Source organism: Marmota marmota, unplaced genomic scaffold (genome assembly GCF_001458135.2).
Source record: "Marmota marmota marmota unplaced genomic scaffold, marMar, whole genome shotgun sequence".
Lineage (NCBI taxonomy): Eukaryota > Metazoa > Chordata > Mammalia > Rodentia > Sciuridae > Marmota > Marmota marmota.
Window position 1 is genome coordinate 5,881,568 of NW_025999944.1, and position 20,301 is coordinate 5,901,868.

At 37.8% G+C, this 20,301-nt stretch overlaps 1 protein-coding gene and 1 non-coding gene across 2 annotated transcripts; one reads left to right on the top strand and one right to left on the bottom strand.

Moving 5' to 3' along the window:
* Positions 1-1,041: 1,041 nt before the first annotated feature.
* Adamdec1 (ADAM like decysin 1) lies at positions 1,042-17,736 on the bottom strand. The gene is made up of 14 exons (XM_048801578.1): positions 17,586-17,736; positions 15,249-15,367; positions 14,317-14,393; positions 13,558-13,636; positions 12,069-12,145; positions 8,481-8,667; positions 8,233-8,295; positions 7,460-7,531; positions 6,999-7,168; positions 6,568-6,649; positions 5,746-5,876; positions 4,764-4,941; positions 3,245-3,330; positions 1,042-2,045 (listed from the first exon to the last, which is right to left on the bottom strand). The coding sequence occupies exons 1-14, from the start codon at positions 17,632-17,634 to the stop codon at positions 2,039-2,041; spliced, it is 1,377 nt and encodes a 458-aa protein (XP_048657535.1). The 5' UTR covers positions 17,635-17,736; the 3' UTR covers positions 1,042-2,038.
* On the top strand, positions 11,436-11,542 carry LOC125616401. Its single transcript, XR_007347040.1, has one exon. It is a non-coding gene; the product is annotated as a U6 spliceosomal RNA (small nuclear RNA).
* Positions 17,737-20,301: the final 2,565 nt, after the last annotated feature.

Below are 20,301 nucleotides of genomic sequence, written 5' to 3' on the forward strand. Positions count from 1 at the left end.
CGTCACCCTGGGTTCCCTTGGGATCTAGGACACGTTGTAAGTCTGAAAAAATAAAGTTCTTTCTGGGTGCTTTAGTGTGTGAAGTCATCCATCTCTAGGGATAATCCCATCTGAATGGAGGATAAAATGGTGGGCATGAAGCATTAGAACCTAGGATCTGAATTGGAGTTCTAAGTTTGTCGTAAGTTTTTTTATGGAACCTTAGGCAAATCACTTATTAACCTCTTTGGCCAAGATTCTCCCCCAATAAGATAAAATAATGCCTTGCCTGCACATCTTATCCATTTCCTTATCAAACTAGATGAAAGAAGTGAAAATGCTTTGGAAATTTATGCAAGGAACAGATGCAAGCTGTGTTCTGTTTTTGCTGTGGTTGGAAAAAGAACGGTGCCCGTGAAAAGTCATTGCTAGCTGTTCAAGTGCATGCTATGTGAGAGTCGGGCTGGATGCACACTGCCGATCAGCAAAGCAAACCATCCAGATGTTTGGTCTACCAACATGTCAGTCATCTGGAAGTTTCCCAAAATAGTGTTTAATTCTTTATCTTAGTAATGAATTATTTTTTTCTGAAAATTTTTATGACCGCTGGCAAAATCAATGGAAAATTTTCATTTAAATTGGTTATTTGATGATGTATCAATCATGCACAAACTTTAAAAATTGTCCAAATCTCTAATTCAGCTTTCTGGAGAAAAAGGGAGAGGGGTGGATCTTTTCATGGAAAATATGGAATTATTTCAAAGTTTAAATTCATCTGAGAGGACATTTTAATAGGTAAAGGCTTGGGACTTAAGACAATAAAAATCACTTAGAATTAAGAGCTACTCTCCCTCCAAACTACCCACCAGCTTTCAGGACAGGGATGCTAATAGGCAGAATTGTGAAGGTCTTCCCCATACCATCCCCTCTCCAGCCACCCAGATCTACACTGTGTCAAGCAATTGAGGCAGAACATTTTTTAAGGAAGGCAATAACTAAGATCTTGACTCCTACAGAAATGCTCATTCTTTTTAAATGACCATACAGAAAAACCAATGCATTTTTATTGATACTACCGTTTATTAAATGAATAGATGAATGAAGCCTTCCTTCTACTCTCCATTGACATGTAAGAAAGGGTCTTCTCCAATTAAACTTTGAATTTAATGGTGAAAGAGATGCATGAAGGATTATACCTCACTAAAATAAGAAATGTTTATATTTAATTAATCTTCCCATGAAGTAGCAAAACATCACACTAACAAGAGTACAGCAGGGTGCACGCTGAGCAGTGACAAGACCCCTGAGCTCTCCTCTGTTCTCTGCTACTTGAGAGCCTGCACCCCCTAGGGGGTGTGACTTTTTCATGAGTCAAGGACAAGTAAGGTTAAGGTCAAGTCACTTGTAATTTTACAATTTTGGATTGACTCTGAATAATTCAGTAGTACATTTTGAAGTACTTTGGTCAAAGGATAATTTCTTTTTGTTCTCCAAAGAGCAAAGCCAAGCCACAGCTTCACGGTCCTTGGAAATGCATTGAAGATTAGGTCTAAGTAGACAGGAAACTTCTCCAAGTACATCCATTTATCTGATGACTGGATGGGTAAACATACAAAGTAGAATCACAAAAGAAGAACAAATCCCCTGGAGACTGATCCCAGGACCTCCAGGGACACCCAAATCCACGGGTACTCAAAGTCCCTTATGTAAAATGGCACAGTATTTGCATATAGCCAGCACACATTCTCCCATAAACTTTCAATGACCTCTAGATGACTTTCATACCTCATGCAATATAGACGCTATGTCAGTAGGTCTATTTATACTGTATAGCTTAGGGAATAACAACAAGAACAACAGTCTAAATGCTCAGCATAGGTGCAACTATTTTTTCCAAATATTTTTCATCACTGGTTGATTGAATCTACAAATGCGGTACCCAGAATATGGAAGCTGCATGTACATCTAGGTACAAAGGTAAAAATATATAAGACTCCTGGTAAGGGTTCTTGATTCTTGTCTTGGCAAAGCAACCTCTCAATGAAGTAGACTCTTTGATTCAGGATCTGATTAAAAGAAAAAAAAATGTTTTGAGGTCATAGTTATTGTAAATTATAAAATATTATGTAACAACTAAAATCAGAAAGTTGTAGTAAATAAAACTGAATACCCTACTGAGACATAATACCATGTGCTCCAACTGACAGGTGAGAAAACAAATTAAATAGCTTATAGTCTCAAGTTAGTATTTGATAGAATTAAAGCAGGCCGACCTGTCATTCTAAACCCCTGAAGAGTTGGGTAGATTTTCTTTTCTTTCTTTTTTCCTTCCTGTCCTCCTCTCCCTCCTCCTCCCCCTTCTTTCATTCCTCCTCCTCCTTCTCCTCCTCCTCCTCCTTCCTTTTTTATATGCTATGCTACTGGTCCAGGCACAATTTTCAGAATTCCCTGGAGAGCAGACCCACTGGAGTTCACAGAGTGATAAGCAAAGGTACTTGGTGAAGAAAGGAAGGGCCGTCTTTGTCTTTTGAGGAAGTGGTAGTCAATGGCACTTGAGTCAATTGTTTCCTGTATGCAGTTGAAGTTTTAAAAGAAATTATGGAAAGGGGGTAAATAAATAATATGACTCTTGCCATGTGATGTATTTTGAGTCTTTCCTCTTTAAGATCTTTATTATTCTTGCTTCCTTTTTTTTTTTTTTTTTTTGTATTCAGAGATATTTTGCACTGAAGCAAAAACCAAGTAACAAATTCCAAGCAATGGGATTCTATAAAACACAAAAATTAATATCTGGATTTTGGCTCATTGAGACACTTTAAAAGGCATGAAATTGCCAAGTCTTGCATCGTGTTCTCAAATGCTATTGACTTTCTGCCTACCTTGCAAATTACAACTATGAACTCTGAACCAAGAATAAAATGTGCTCATTCATCAAGTCTTTAAAAAAAAACACCCTTTTCTTCTTATCTTACCTTTTATCAAACTCATCATCATCTATCAGAAAATTCTAGTTTCCGCTGCAGACCTCAGCAGTCCTAATTTCACAGATGTTGAAGTGGTCCCTTTTGTGATTCCGTTTGTGCCCACCCATACAGCCTTACATATTAATGTTCATAACACCTTTTCTTCTCTCCCAAATGGAGCCATTTAAAAAACTATAAAATAAGTTGTGTTTTAGTGTATTACAGCACTTAATGGAGCAAATTCCTCAAGCCCAAGTTAAAAGTGAGAAAACATTTAGTAACAACCGAGGAGAAGGCCTCACGTGTTAGGGTTGGGAGCCTCTTCTCCACACTCAGGTCCAAGTTTCAGTTGGCAAGTGCTGGCCTCGCAGCAGCGATCCTTGCATTCCTTCAAAGTACACAGAAGACCGGGAGAGTGGGGTCCGTGTGTTGTTCCCACAGAACAAGTGCATAGGATTTAGGTACAAGACGGCAATGAAATCAAATTTCACCATTTAAACTAAACTGTTCTGTTACACCAACCCCACTGGAAATGACCATGGGAAAATAACGATAGGGAAAAAAATATCATAAACAATGAAAACTATCTCTTCAGTAACCAAAAAAAAAAATGATCTAAGCATTTCCTTAATGAGTTTGGTCCATGTGCTATTACATGTACATTAATTAAAATATGCTACACTACTCCAATCATTTGAAATTAGAGAGAAAAACTGAAACCTGAATTCATTTTACCAGGCCCACAAAATTCTGGCAGTGAGACTGATTGGGATCACAGATACTATTCTCATAGATGAATACAAATGCAAAAACTATAAAGTGATGTTCGTAAAATCCCAGCTTATTCGGGTGACAACTCTTCATTACAACTGTGAATTTTCTCCACCCAAAGTGCAAGGGCAGCTTGTCTGTACAGAAAGGGCAATGGAATCCATCCTGTTAAGAGACTGAGTGGAGAAAACCATATTGCTATGGTGGTCAACACCAGTTAGTCGACGGCAGCCATTGCTGAATCTCCTAACAGTTATCTACAACATATGAAAACTACAGCTAGCACAATGCATGGTCACCATAAGGAAAATCTAGGTGACAACTTGTAAAAGGTCAGCTGATAAAATGAAGAACAAGACAAGCGTGACTTACATTCTGTGTTTTTATGGAAATTCTAAAAAATAGCACAAGAAAGGTAAAAGAAAATATGAAGGAATAAGAATTGACAAGATCAAATCATATTTCCATTGTTTGTTTGGGTATAATTCTCTACCCAGAAGAAAACAGAGGATTGATTTAAAAATATTTGATGAGTCATTACGATGGCATCAAAATTAGTAATGAAGGAGAACCTAAATAAAGAGAAAACATTGCACATCCAGCAAAAAAGAAAAAATAGTTTAGAATAAACTTTCAAACTGTGTAAGCACCACATGGAGAAAATGTTTCCTGAGAAACTTTGAAGGCAGCTCTTCTTTCAAAGAAAATATTTAATATTATGGAAATATCAGTGACCTTGAGAGCAAAGCAAGGATTTTTACATGAATATGTCTATAAAGTTCATAAACAACATCTTAGAGTTAGCAATTTACTACCTAACACTTAACTTCACACAATAATGTCATTATGTTATCCTGGGATTTGAAATGCTTTTGGAAAGAAAACTAAAATTAATAGAAAAACAAAGCACAAATCTACTTTTTACTCTGATATCAAGTTTATCTTTAGAATCTCTAAAAGAACATCAAAAAAGAAAAAAATAAAACCTGCATAATTGAATTACCCTGCTAGGTCTCTAAAAGTTGTTTTAGATCTTGTAGAATTTCATACCTTAGGAGAGCCACAGTCACAGTCTTCTCCCACCTCCAGAAGTTGGTTCCCACACACAGGTTCTGTTATTATATTTGCAGGTAGAGGTGCTTGCATTATGCACTTTGGTTTTTGAGAGGAAAGGTATTTTTGAAAATATGAGAGGCAGGATGAACTGAAATCCTTTGGGAATTTTGAACTGCAACCAGAAAAATACTCAGAAGTAACACTATATAGAGTGCAGTGGCTTTTCATGTTAAGTGATTATGAAAATCTAACATATCTAACTCTATTATCTGGCTAGATGGAAATTGCAAGTTTAGTAACTGCTAAGGACTACATGATAGTCCTTATATCTGGTGGGTGGTGGAGCTAACTGAAAATTTTTTTCCTAGAGACTCAGATGTAGAGATGAAAGAATTTAATTTCTCATGTGGATTCAGCACTTTTGTAAACAAAAACAGCAATGAAAATCTCCTTCGGTTACCATCCACTCATCTCCCACCGAGGAATGTGTATAAGAGACAATAACAATGGCCCACTGAAGGGAAATAACTGCAGACTTCAATATTCTGTGGACATATTTCTCCTTATTTGTGAACATCTCAAGAACAAGGCATGATTTATTCATTTTTTTATCCCAAGTTCTTGCAAAGTGATTGACATTAATAAGTAATTCATAAATGTATAGAAGTGGATTGATTAATCCATGGGTCAGGCTATATGAAGATACAGTTATCATCCTAGGCTAATGTTTTCAGAAGTTATGCTGTCACTTCAAGTTAAAGTAATTTTAAGTTAAAATACAGTCACTTTAATTATAAACTCTTTGTGTATTTAAAAATCTTAAGGAATGATATGTGATATTGTGCCTAAAGAGACTGGGGTTTGAATTAACAGGATACAGAGCCTTTGGACAAAAAATACCCATCCAATAAATGCAGAATGCATCCCGAATTCTTTAAGATTGAGGGGAAAAAAATTTAGAGTGGCACGGTCTTACCTCAGATATTGACCCATCACACAACTTCCCGAGGGGCACTTGACGGTGTATGAAAGATCAGGCATGCCGAGAACATGGCCCAACTCATGTGACATCACACCTACAAGAGCCACATTATTCTTTCTTTTAGCCTGAAAAAGAAGAAAGAAAGAAAGATCTGTTACTTCCTATTTTAATTAGTTATTTCTCAGTTGTTGTCAACATTCATCACTTAAAAAGAATAGCCTGAGAGCTGGAAAAGAATGAGTCATGAAGCTCCGCCCCCACCTTTGCTCACTGCCCGAGGCTGAATGAACCTGGGAAATGGTTGGATCCTATGAATCTGGTCGGAGTCAGTACTCGATAAGTGTTTGTTGAACAAACAGACACTAAGTTCTTAGTAATCAATTATTAAAGCAATTACATTGTCCACAGAAAGTCCAAAGAGGTATCCTAATGAGGACTCAAAGTTCTATAACAACTGTCACCATGCTGATACCTTAGGAGCCCTGCATGCTTCTTTGCTCCCTGAATGTCCTCTTTTGGTCACAGATACCAAAAGACTAATTTAGAGTAGTCTCAGGCCACAGAATGCACCTGGCTCCCATCTCCATCTCAACATTCCTGCTGTATTCCTTAATACCAATCCGAGTGTGACACCCCCCAGCAGGCCTGATATTTCACAGTCCAGGGAATCTGCAGCACAATGATCTGCCGGTGGTTTCCTTTCCACATTTATTGATTGGTTCAGCAAATGTTCACTATGCCCACTCTGAGCAAAGCATTCTACACATCTTCCCAGAGAGGCAGAACCACAGGGAACCTTAGTGTAAGTTTACAAACCTCAATAACAGCAACCGAAGACGCGGAGCACAGGGAATTGGAGGCTGCCATTCCCACGCGGCGATTATTGAAGCCAATCCCACTGTGTGAAAGGCACAGAAACACTGTCACAGCCTGTCTTTCGAACCACTAGCTTTTCCCACTGCTGTTCTACATTTTCCTGGCTGCCTAGCCTTTTCATGGGCCTCAATGCAGCTTTGTACTATCCCACAACAGTATCATGGCCACGTTGATTATCTCACATCCTAGAGCCCACCACATAGATTGCACCGGGGCCTCCAAAATCCCGCAGGTGAATTGCTAATGGCAGGACATCAGGGCTTCTCACGACTGATCAGGAAAATCTGACTGAGCACACATCTCTGCCAAGGCACCTTGGGGGAGGCTCTCACTCTGCCCACATGCACCTGCCCTGTCCAGAACGTGCCCACCTGAGGAGCTGCGCATGGTCGTGGATCTTCTTCTTGCCCAGGTTAGAACGATGCCAACTCATGAAGTTCTTGAAGGTTTCACCAATGTTGGGGACCACCTTTATCTTATCATTATCTGACCAAATCTCCATACCGACCAAGGCCACACGAACATGTATAGTTTTATAAATCTGTGGACACAACGGTTCAGATTCCTTTAGGGTTTTAGAACTTTTGCTGACCACAAATGATGGATAAATAGATGCACCATAATTGACGAGTTTCCGTTTTAAAAAGAGAAACACCAGAGGTTGCCTTTGCTGTAGTGTATGTGATTTTACCTTGAGGTAGTGTTTGCTTTGCTAAAATGTCCCCAGGACTGCTGCCCGTAAAGCACTGTGACTCTCTTGACTGCTTACATGAAGTGGCAGGAGCCCCAGGCCCACGTGTGGAAGCACAGGCTCACACGACAGATGTCTTACCACATTGAGGAGATTCATCACATCGAACACAAAGCTTCTCATCACAGTTAGATTCCCCTGGTACATCTTATACTGCAAAATGCAAAGCACAGAGTACAATTAAAAAGGAAATTAAAGTGAAGTGGCTGAATGGGTACAGGATTTCACATTTATAAAAAAAATTACCTATTTTAACATAATTCACATTTATTCATATCATGGCTACTTATGACTGTTTTGTGAAAGGCTATTTCAACAAAGTCGATCTTAAATGTAAGAGTGTGGGGGTCAAAAAATTTCATGGTTGTTCATTTCTAAGTAGATATGCCAAATTAATAATTGAGAATATTTTGAAACCAATTCACTATCAATTAAAATTTAAACATGAAGCAATATTTACTAGGTAAAAATGTGGATACCAGTATTTTTCTCTGTATATATAATTAAAACTTTAAGTTATGTATAGTTTTGCAACTAATTTATATTTGTAGGCTATATTAAACATATTGATATTTTACACTAAAAGGTTAAAGTAATTTAATCTTTAACCTATATTTTATGTTATTTTTATTTTTGTGGTTGATTGCCAATAGCTCGATGGTATTAAGGATCCATGGTGTCTGGTGGGTATGAAAAGGGAAGGTGATTAAAACCTATTGCTTGCAAAGTAGTTAGAGAAGCCAAGAAAAACAGGCACACAACAAGCACTGTTAGCAGAAATGCATGGCTTTTGCTTGATCGCTAAGCCTCCATTGGAGCACGGTGTCCCGGAACCACAAGCATCTCTTACTTACAAAGGCGTTATCCAGCACCAAAAAGAGATTGATGACTTTCGGGGCCTGAAGAATGTCTTCTTGCTTTACAGACAATAAAAGAACATTGTTTATCAGTATCTTTATCCTAAAGGATTCCAAAGCTTACATGACATTTTTTTTAATCATGAAAAGAAATGAAGGATAAGTAATCAATGACAACATGTCATACATCACACGTCACAGCTGAGATGATTGATATCGATGATGAAGCAGAAAACTACACTCACCTCTGGGTTTTTGAGGGACCTGAAAGTTCGAATATGGCCTTGTCTCCTGCCAACAGTTCTCGTGCCACAAGTGTGATTCGCTGTGTCTAGTTCTTCCTGGTCGTATGTAAAAACAGCATGTTCTCCCCGGTCTGTGCTTTCCCCAGGTTTTATCAGGTATCGTTGGCCACGGTGTGTGAAGTGTCCTCTGTGAGGCACAGAGACTGTATTTCAGGATCTCCTCACACACAGCACACACACTGCTCAGAAAGGATGGATTCCTCTTCCCATCCAATTCCACACACACAGTTATCATCCACAGACCTTTTAACTAACATTCGTTAATTTACATTGTAAGCAGTATTTGTCAATGTTTGAATAAAGCCTATGTTAGTTCACCCAGAAAATTCTGAAGAATTACTAAAATAAAGCAATCCCCCCAAATTTGGATCTTACACCACGAGCTCAGTATGTATTTTTCCATAGTTTGTTTATTCACTTAACTATTATTTCTTGGTAGATCCTAGGGATATAAAGGGGAATGGATTAAAGGACTGTTAGAGTCTGTAAACAAGTCAAAATAACACCTGGCATTTTGCCAGGGGAATGTTAGAGTTCGTAAACAAGTCTGGATGATGCCTGGCAAAATGCCAGAGGGAGTGGTTTGAGAAGTAACAAAAACAAGCCATTAAGTGTGGAGATTCCTTATTGGTTGACTGATGTATCTAGTTTATGCTAATTAGATAAGCTGTGTGGAATGTATAAATACTGCTCCTGTCCTGCAATAAACGGCTTCCACTCCTGCTGTATCAACGTACACAAGTTATTCGTCACCCCCCGGTTATTTTGCCCAGCCAGCCGGGCTGCGGCAGATGGTGGCCCGTACGGGGAGCCCCGGGACACTCGGGGGTAAGTGACGAAAAAAAGCTGCCCATCCATAGATAGGACGGGGGCAATCTGCTCGTCCCTAGGCAGATAGGGCGAGAGGAAAAATGGTCATTTCAAGAAAATGGAGAAGATTGATACAGTATGTTTGTGTCTTGTTTTGTCTCAGTGTATTGTATTGTCTTTGTGATGAAAATATGGAAGGGGTAAAAAGTAAATTTCTAAGAGAAGAAGGCACCCCAGTGGAACCAAGAATAGTTAGGGCATGTGTTGATAAGAGCCCAAGAACTCTAGTCAGAAAGAAAAAGAAAGTTCAGAAGAAGAAAGATTATCAGAGGAGGAAGGATTATCAGGAAAAAAGTTGCAACAAAAGGCTATTACTAAATACTTTTCGTTACCGGAGGGTGCGTGAAGCGGAGAGGCGGCTGCCGAGTGTGCAAGCCGGTCACAGCGCAGCAAGGATTTTCCAAGAGGTGGCGGTGACTGGCCCTTCCCCGCCTCCTGGCCGGGGAGCTGGCTCTTCCACTGCCGCGAGCCCAAATCCAGACCTGACCTGGAGGCACAGTCTCGCAGGCTCTTGCTCCCTGTGCCCAGTAGCAGTTTGAGTCCGGGACACTCCCCAGGGCCATCTGGGGCTGCCCAGGCACTACAGCCAGCAGAAGATGCTACTGGTGTCCCTGATGTTTGGTCATTTTCAATGCCAATAACTAAGCTACAATGGTTCTCCCACACCTGGAAGCTGATGAGTAATGAGCACTATTAATGCTTATTTCAAATGCAAAAAAACCTTGAGATAATGTACTAAATTGTTCAGAAGGTTGTTTTCTTAGTAGAATGCTACAGGATTTTCTTTAGCCATCCGGAGTTCCTGCCTTCGTCCCAGTGCCGGTAAAGACCAAGGTGGAAGAATTTCCAGTGTTGCTGAAAACCGGACGAGACTTCGGCTGAGAAACAGACGAGACTTCGGATCAAGCTAGCTGCCTGCAGAACTTACCTGGACTGTGATTTAAGCTAGCTGCCTGCAGAATTTACCTGGACTGTGAGTTAATCTATTGAGACACTGCTTTACCTGGACTGAGACAACAAACTGTAATCTACAACAAATTGTTACTCAGTATCTTTGCTAACGGTGTCATTGCTGGTATAATTTTTCCAAGGGCTTCTTGCATGGAGCCATCAATTGGCTTGGTATTGTGGCATTTTGTATCCTCCCTTTCTGTTTGTAGCAGGTTATTTATGGTGTTTCTGTAAAAACCACTATGGTCATTATTTAAATTAAACAAAAGGGGGAAATGTTAGAGTCTGTAAACAAGTCAAAATAACACCTGGCATTTTGCCAGGGGAATGTTAGAGTTCGTAAACAAGTCTGGATGATGCCTGGCAAAATGCCAGAGGGAGTGGTTTGAGAAGTAACAAAAACAAGCCATTAAGTGTGGAGATTCCTTATTGGTTGACTGATGTATCTAGTTTATGCTAATTAGATAAGCTGTGTGGAATGTATAAATACTGCTCCTGTCCTGCAATAAACGGCTTCCACTCCTGCTGTATCAACGTACACAAGTTATTCGTCACCCCCCGGTTATTTTGCCCAGCCAGCCGGGCTGCGGCAAAGGACCATTTAGAAACCAAGAGCTCCAGAGGAGAGAAAGAAGGATTAGTAGACCAGCCAGAGTAACATATGGGATTAGCAGTAGCTTAAAGAATTTCTCTTTCTAGTAAGACCATTAGTTCAGAAACAGAAAGTGAGTCCATGTTATGGAATATTATGAATCCAACAAAAATGTCATTGAAACTGTATTTATGAAGGTATTTTATGATATGTGAGAACATGTTATTAAGTATGAACCATATTGGAAGAGCAATTATGTGTTTTATTTCATTATTCAATCATGTGTGAAAAGAATACTTCTCTATGTGCATAAAAGACTACAGACATGAAAAATGTTAGTAATAGTGATAGTTCAGAGGTAAAATTTTGCAGTGGCTACTGTTTTTTTATTTGTGCTTTTTGTTACTCTAAAGTTTCCTAGTTGGCAAGAATTACCAGTGTAAAAAAAATAGACACACAAATGTTTTAAAAAATTAAGTTCAGTGTTTGCTTCAGCAGCACATACACTAAAATTGGAACGATTCAGAGAAGATTAGCATGGCCCCTGCTCAATGATGACATGCAAATTCATGAAGCATTCTATATTTTTAGGAAAGATGGTGGAATGAGATGGACATCATTACCCTAAGTACATTTATAAAGACACGAACGGTGTGAAACTACTTTGTGTACAACCAAATTGTGGTTGAACAATTGTGCTGTATATGTGTAATATGAATTGTATTGCATTCTGCCATCATATATAACAAATTAAAAAAATAAATAATTTTTAAAAACTAAGTTCAGCAGAGGTAATTGCAGGTTAGAATCTTAAAGAGAAGAAGACATGATTGCTTCAGAATGAGGTAGATGAACTTGGAAGTAGACCCAGATGTCACCAAGGTCTAGAGCATAGCTCTCTTGCTTAAACAGAGCTGGGCCTGACTTCTAAAACATCAGTTACGAAATGATTGTAAGGGTGATGCTTCATTCTCCACTTCAACCACATATATTCAGCAATTAGTGATGAAGGGAAAAAAATCACCAAAATAGTAACAAGACATAATGCCCAGTGAGACTTAATTCTGTATAACAGAATGTTGCTTGATATTTAATATTTTTGGTGTGCTTCTCACCTCAACCCATCACAGGTACTAATGCTGGCAACAGAATCCTTTTCATTTAGGATGTGACCTTCATAGTAACAGTGTTTCTGGAGTGGAAAAAAAAAACACATATGCTTTAAATATAAGCATGCACTCTGAAAGTATATGGTCTATAGTAGTGGGGAAAGCCGCCATCTTGAATACGTGCGGTAGTTCAAATAGCAGTTCCTAGAAACAAAAACAGTGAAAACATCAGGGATATTCTAAATTTCTCCAAAACTGACACTAGAAACTCTCTGTATTTGATGTCTGAGATGTTTTCCTGACACTAATTTGCACTAAAGCAAATCTGAGGTGCTTGCAGTTACATGGGTTCATGGTGAAAGTGAATTTGCCTCTAAGTGGCCAGTCCCCTCGGTGGGGGAATTATGTTACTGCTGGCAGAACCTCAGGTCTTGGACCCTTAGGAATTGGGTTCCCTGTGTTGAGTCCCCAAAGACACTGTTCATCATATGTTAACAAAACCAGGCATCCAGTTTTCTAGACATTAGAATCTTCAAGAGGCTATGCTTCTGTACCTGAGACAAACTGACTGGTTAAATTCAGCAACTTTAATTGATCTATTAGTGGAATCCCTTTCACAGACTTCAACTCCAGAATATTTGTCAACAATTACAAATTTATATGATTGATAGTTCACATCAGCAAAGTAGGGGGCCATTAACATGCAACAATTTTAGAAAGCTAATGACCAATCTGTGGTTCAAAATAAATGGTCTTTTTGCACAATATGAAATTCCGTGTATGTGTGTGTGTCAATCCTTGGGAAGAAACTCTTGTAATGTTTTCTTATAGAAGACTTAGACAATGTACTACATTAACATATCACAGGCATTAATATTTGAGCATGGGGGATTCTTTTTGGATGTGTTTTTGTTTGTTTGTTTTTTTGTTGTTGTTTTTTTTCAGAGAGAGAGAGACATATGTATTGTATCTAAGGTACATGGAGAAGGGCTCTGAGAAACTCTCTCAGCTTATCAGTACTTCTGGAATGAACCTGTATGTTCTCCCTGCTCTTCTCTGATTCTCTGCACAGTTATTCTCTATGTCTGAAGGTTAGGCCCTAGAATTGGTATATAGGATGGTGCTCTAACCAGATGCAAACATATTAATTATATAATTAATTTATATTCCATTACTCACCCTATGATAAATGAATATATCTTCAGGAAATAGTTAAACAGTGACACAATTTTTCAGTTATCTAAAGCAGAGACTATTTCTATCCTATAGTTAAAATGGTCTAGGGACAAGTGGACTTATGGTAGCTCCTAAAAATACAACACAGAAATCCCCTATTACTCCTACCTTCTAAAAACCGAAGGAGATTTTCCACCTGTTGTCTCATTAGTCACAGATAAGCATCTTGATTTTAGGTCATTTGATTTTTTTTTAAGTTATCCATGGACCTATGCATTTTCCAAGCAAGGAGCAGATCCCAGGAAGCAGCAGACCTTACCGTGCTCTGAGAGCGTCTGGTGATTTCCTCCCCGGCAGATGAGTAATATGTTTCGGTGTAGTCTGGCCCCAGGAGATGCCTTGAGGAAGCAGAAACCTGCATGACACACTCAACATGGTACCAGAGGTGATTCACCTGACATAACCTTCAACACTGAGGGAGTAACTTGTCTATGATGAGGAATCATTGATGTTTGACCATTTGGTCCTTTCCCATCATTGGAACTCTGCTGCTGAAGCCAATCAGAGCATTCTTTACCATAAATGGATCACTTTAGGATTTTTATTTTTCACCAAGGACACAGCCTAATGGAAGTTTCTATAGGGTTCTGGGTCACGAGTGTAGCTGAAGAACCATCGCCTCCCTGAAGAACTTCACGGACTGCTATAGAACTCAGGGGAGTTTCGTCTCCTGGAATCTATCTCAAGATTGTGCACCCCGACTCAGCCTTGGACATACCGTTCTTACTAAAGCAATGGAAAGTCACATCCAAGCTCACCTGAATAGCAAAGTATTTCAGTACATTAAGGAAAATTCCAGGAAGAAAGTAATTTATATGTGTAGCTCTTTTACATTGCGCATATAATTCCCTAGAAAAGCATCGACCCTCCTCGATAACATTAACCCAAATTAATATCATCGCAAGCTCAATGTGCTTCATGTCTTCTATTTCCAACCATCTGAATAGAGTCTCAAGACTTGTTTCCCACATTCTCATAATATAACCCAGGGATTTGGCCTTCTGGAAGCACAACTTACCTGGTGTTTTGCAGGTGGAGGATGATTTCTTCACCGTTTAAGAGAATCTGATACTGAACTTCAGGTGCATATATTTCCTGAAAATATTTAATGGTATAATAATGTAATACAATCCGTATTTCTGAGTATACTTAAAATAATAATATAAATGATGTATACAGTCTATGTCAGGAGAACAATCATAAATTCATAGAGGTTAAATGCAGTTCTGTTATGCCTTTAAAATTCCTAAAATAAAGCTTAACTTGCACAATAAGGCAGACTTCCTAAAAGTTTAGTTAGGTGGCAATCAAACTTACCAATTAACCTAGCCCTAATATGTGAAATGGGGTCTTTTTGTTTGCGCTAATATACAAACCATAATAGATCACCAAAAAGATAATAAGAAGGCATGCATTTTTACCTTAAAATCAATCCAAACATACTAAAGGTAACCAATCAAAAAAAGCTAACCAAAATTAAATCAGATGAAAATTACAAACTGAGGAGAATATTTTCAACAATGTAATAGTCAAAGAGTCAATAACCTTAATAAACAAAACTCTAACATTGCAAACTATAGAGATAACGTTGAATTCTCCAATCTAAACACAATGTCTGAGAAAAAGGTGAGCCACTGGGGAAAGGGGAGGGTCACACCCAGGCTGGAGAGACTGAGAAGTGACATCTCTCTCTAGAAATGGCTGCCCTTCCAAGGATCTTTTCCTGTTCTCCTACAAATTTGAAGAACTGTCCAGGAATCTTTACCCTTTTAACTCCTGCTGCTTAACTGTAAAAGCATGCTTACAAGTCAGATGCTCTGTCCTGGACAAGGGCAGCTAGCTGCACTTCAAGCTGGACTTGAAGCCAGAGGTGTTAGAGTTAACTGTGGTGAAGGGGCTCTTTCTTGGTGTCCTGGGTGGCTGGAATCTTCCAGTCCTTCCCAGGCTTACCTCTTTGCCTTGCCTCTTAGTGTGGTTGTTTTCCATCCCTCCTTCGTGTGAAATGTGCAGTAGTTTAGGATAAACTACCTCAGAGAGCTTTATTCCAGGAGTTTGATTTATGACCATGGCTGGAGAAAGAGAGAAAATATTGATATAAAAACTGAAAACTTTTATTTTGTTTCCTTTGGATTTGGTTGGTTGGTTTGTTGAAAGGACATGAAAGACCAGAGTGCCAACACGAGCAACAGGTTGATTCTCCTACTTTAGCTTTGATGATAAAGCCTCCCCTACTCCCCTCTAAGAAAACCTGAACAGGATGAGAATTTCTTGGATGATGTCTGTATGTGCGAGCTCTGGACCACACGACCAGGAATATCAGGGCTGCTGTTCCTTTTATAATCCAGTCCCTTCTTCCTCTACACTCCCCTTCAAAACGGTGATATCTTTTCTCCCAAAGCTCTCAGGGACTACTACTTTTCCGTTTCTATGTCCCTTTCTCTCACGGCAGTACAACATCGGAGTACTCACTGCAAAAATCACATGTTTCTTTGGCAGGTAAAACCTGATTCTTAGGAGGGACTCTAACAGCAGTGATTTTACTCCCTGTGTGACCAACTCTGATGCTCTTTGCCTCATTAGCGTTTCCTCTCAAGATTGCAGATTCTGCAGGAAATAAGGTTCTTGTAGACCTCTACTGGAGGAACTTGAAAGCAGCAAATTCTATTTTTCAGAATGTTTCTTATTAAAATATTCATAAGTAGCAACATTGTTTATAAACAAAGTTTCCTTCTTGATGGACTCCAATTTACATCACATAGTTTCCCACTGTTTACAAATAGTAGGAAAAAAAATCCATGTGGAGCCAAAAGAGGCTGTCTTGTATTCCAATTAAATGACCTCATTTTGCCTTCTTACCACTTCTTATCTAAGAGATTTGTATAAAACTTGAGATGAAATGCATAAAATTGTTTAGTGCCACGCTAGGAAAGTGGCAGTCCACCTTTTCTGTTCAATTATTCATATAAAGTCAGTCTTATTTTCTAATGCTCACATTTCACACATTAGTGTCTGGATTCAAAGCCTGTTTCTCAACCCCTGTGACAACAGGTGTGACTTAGGGACATCAAGCAATTCTACACCTGGCTGATGTGGACACCCTGAAGGAAACAGTAAAGGAAGAATTCCCTCCTAGACAGCTCCCAAATTTCTGCCGTGATGCTTTCCTGAGAATAGTTCATTGTGTGCTAAAAGGAGAAAATAAAATAAGGGCTGGGTTAGAGCTCAGTGGTGGTAAAACGATGCTTTTAGGAGGCCCTGGGTTCAATCACCAGCAAAACAATAAAAAAAAAGAATGACAGAATTATTCAATGAGAGATACAATTTCAGAACATTCTTGCTAAGTTATTATATAAACCATAAATTCAGAGTCAACGATGAACACTGAGTTTCTAGCACTTCAATGATCTGTACGCACGTATAGTATAATTATTAGTTTAATAATTATTCTATTTTATCTTTTCTTTGTGTTAAGGACTGAACAATGTGAGAAACACATCAGGAAGATTAGCTATGAGCCAGCCCTGTGCTGGAAACCTTGGCACAGAACTGTTAAGCAAGTGATAATTTTTTGGTCAGCTTAGACAAGTCCTCAGTAGGTCCTTTACCTCTCCCAGGATGGGATTTGTCTCAAATGTGTTTATATATGGAAATGTGCAGGTTCACAGCACTTGACTTTTAACATGATGATCGTGTAACCATTAGTGCGACAATGAGGGCCATCAGGGAGTTCCATTTATATATGGCATAGTAAGGGTATGTATAGTGACATCAAGTTGACTTCTCAATAATTAACCTCAAAGAGAGAAGGAGTTTTGTCTCTGAAACTGGTCCTTTTGACTCTGTCATTCCACTTGTCAGAACGTTTCTTATGAAAATATCCAAAAATGCAGATTTTTTAAAAAACAGTCTTGATTCATGAAGATATCAGTAAGATTTCTTTACTAGTAAAAAAATATAAACAGAGAAAGAAGTAAACTTGCTTTTTCCATTTTTAGAAAATATTGTGCAAACATGAATTTCATTTATCAAAATATATAATCATTTTTAAAAAGTTTGACAAGATTTAGAGTACATGTTTAACACAGTCATTTAAAATATCTCCACTCAAAAAGTTATTTTTAAATACATATATAGATGCACTTTTCCTTGTAAAGAAAGAGGTAGGCAATAATATACTAAAATGAATACAGTATTGATCTTTGGATCATAAGTCATTTTAACAAGGGTGCTTTAAATATTCATCAAATAATTCTGGTTTTATGTAAGATGCCAATATAATGTGCTTACCTTGTGTTTGAACCATGAGCCAGAGAACAGAAAGCAGGAGCCGTGACATGATGGCTACTACAGGTAGCTGAGGACAAGATGTGGTCTCCTCCGCTGTTTTATCTCCCTCTACTTCTCATCAGAATCTGTGAAAGAAAATAAGACCCAACCTTTTCTTCTGAGAGTGGGGAATGAATGTTTCCTCATGGTGTTGGGAAATTGCCAAGAAATTGCAGTAGTCAGATCTTGAGAATGTTCCTCATTTATGAGAGGTATTTATGTCTGGGGACTGTTGCTCATGAAGCACACACATCTGAGTAGCAGCTAGCCTTGGGTCCTCCTGGAGTGATGGAAATAAGCCAACTGAGACAGAGGCACCCAAGAGAACACTTGCACAGTTATTTATACATCTACAAATATAGAATATATATCAATATTCTGTACATATTTCAAGAGACTCGCACAAAGAACTAAATATAATCACCTAGCAGTCTTGCAGCCAGGATAGTGTAATCTCTCTGATTCTCATTCTTCTTAATACAAAAAAAAAAAAAAGAGATACTGGTAATACAACTACTCTAAGTTTCTTACAAAAGTCCCCATTTGATTATACATACATACATACACACACACACACACACACACACACACGTGCAGCACATGGAACTGTAAAGAAATGTGCAAAAGTAAATTATCTTGGAAAAGTCGGCATCAATCAAGCTATATAGTGCATATGAAGTATGTCTCAGGTGTATTGTGAGTTCTCTCTCAGAAAGATGATATTTGCATAGTCATAAATATTCAAAATATATTGAGGGTAAAATGCTGATTGTCTGTTGTTCCAACATCAATAAATTACTTCTGTTGCCATTTTGACAATTTATTTTCATCTCTTTTTTATGCAATAATTAAAAGAAGAAATGAGGGAAAATTAATCTTGATTATACAAAGGGTTTTAGCAACCTGTTATTTTTGGCATAGTATTTTACCACAAGAATTTTCCTCATACTAAATATTGATATTTTAATGCAATATTTTATTGCATTGTGTGCATCTGTGATGTGTAGTTGAATGTATTTCTTTGATTTCTAGGATAAACTCCTATAGGTGATGTTATTTGACTTTGTTGGAACATATTGACCCAGTGTTTTTCAGAGAGTTAATCCCAAGTTAAATTTTCATTTAAAAGGTTGTCCCAGTCTGAAAACTTATACTCATTACCTGCTGAACTTACTCTTTACTGGTACATTTGGAAGTTTCTGAGCATCTGATTGTAAGTTTTGATGTCACCTTTCTCTTTATTGTGCTTGAGTTCAACCTTCCTTTGAATTAATAGCTTTTTCCTCTCTATTTTTTAAATATTTTCCTTATCTAAAAGATAAGCATTCTACTTTATTCTTTACCAGTTATCATTGCAATTTTAATAAAATATAATACTAATTAATATATTTAGCATCAAATACTAAAAAAGAAAACCCACAATTGATCAGCACTTATAAGCAGCCCATCCTTTCCTTTTTTATAGATTTACCATGACTTTCACCCCTAACACGAATCATTATTTTTTTGTGTGTGTATGTATTTTATACAGATGATGGTTTTTGGAATTATTCACCTATTTACCAACTTCTTTGTTCAAAGGTCCTTGTAGGACCCCTTTTTTAAAACAAATAATTTTCTTCTTTGTAAAACATATTCTTCAATAAATCCCTTTTGTTAATTAATAAGTTTAGTAAATTAAAGTTTTCTTGCAATAGGTACTTTTATGGTTTTTAACAATTTTTCCGAGAGTGTATTCCTTCATCCTATTCTTTAATGATAGCATAGTTGGAAGTATAGTTTTAGGATAACAATTATTGTCTCTCTGAACTTTTGAGATATTATTTAACTCATGTTTGATAACTATCACTGTTGATGATACTGCTTTCAGTGTATTTAATTGGTATTAACTTTTGTTTATCAATGATACAACTAGGATTATTTGCTAGGTTAGTTGCATATTTATTGGGATCATACTTTATTTAAGTTTACATTAAGTTACTACTACATTTCTGTGTATTACAAAATGTTAGAATCCCTGCAATTGAGATTTTCCTGCAATAAATTTAATAATGAAGACATCTACAAAGAGACATAGCCTACACAAATGGGAAGTCCTGTGTTTGAGGTCTGGGCATTGTGTTCAGGTAGACATCACTCGGTGGGTAGAAAGAGTGAGACAATATTAGTTAGAGAAGAAGAGTTGGGTATAAAAGACAAGACACTGGTGTGTAGAAAAGTATCAAGTCCGTTAACTCCAGTATGTTTCCCATGATTGGGACATAACAGAAAAGGTAATAGGTATATGGCATAATGCTTATGGTATATGCAGGGGCCAAGTTACAAGAAGAAAATGCCATTGACCTTAAAAGAGAAGATGGATACTTGAGAAATACTTAGCTCATAAAACTGTCAGACTTGTTGGTTGATTGGATATAGTTACGTGAAAGAGACAGAGGAATTTGGAATGAGTTCTAGGATTTTGCTTGAATTTTATAGAAGACATCTTCCAATTTGGTGAGTTGATGGGAGTTGCAGTTTGTCAACTCTTTTAAAGACCAAAGAAAAATGTCCCTGTGTACTCTTGAGGGACACAGCAGTTGGAAGATGATAAATTTTTAAAATATTCAGTGAATATATACACCATGAAAGAAGTTTAAAAATACTCTATGAGATTTAGATGTTGTTTATTAGATGT

Excerpts from the sequence above, each read along its gene's own strand:
- Adamdec1 (XM_048801578.1), bottom strand. The coding sequence starts at position 17,634 with ATGTCACGGCTCCTGCTTTCTGTTCTCTGGCTCATGGTTCAAACACAA. Across the intron at positions 12,146-13,557 it reads CCAGACGCTCTCAGAGCACG|AAACACTGTTACTATGAAGG; the intron begins GTAAGGTCTGCT and ends TTTCCACTCCAG. Across the intron at positions 6,650-6,998 it reads GACCATGCGCAGCTCCTCAG|TGGGATTGGCTTCAATAATC; the intron begins GTGGGCACGTTC and ends CCTTTCACACAG.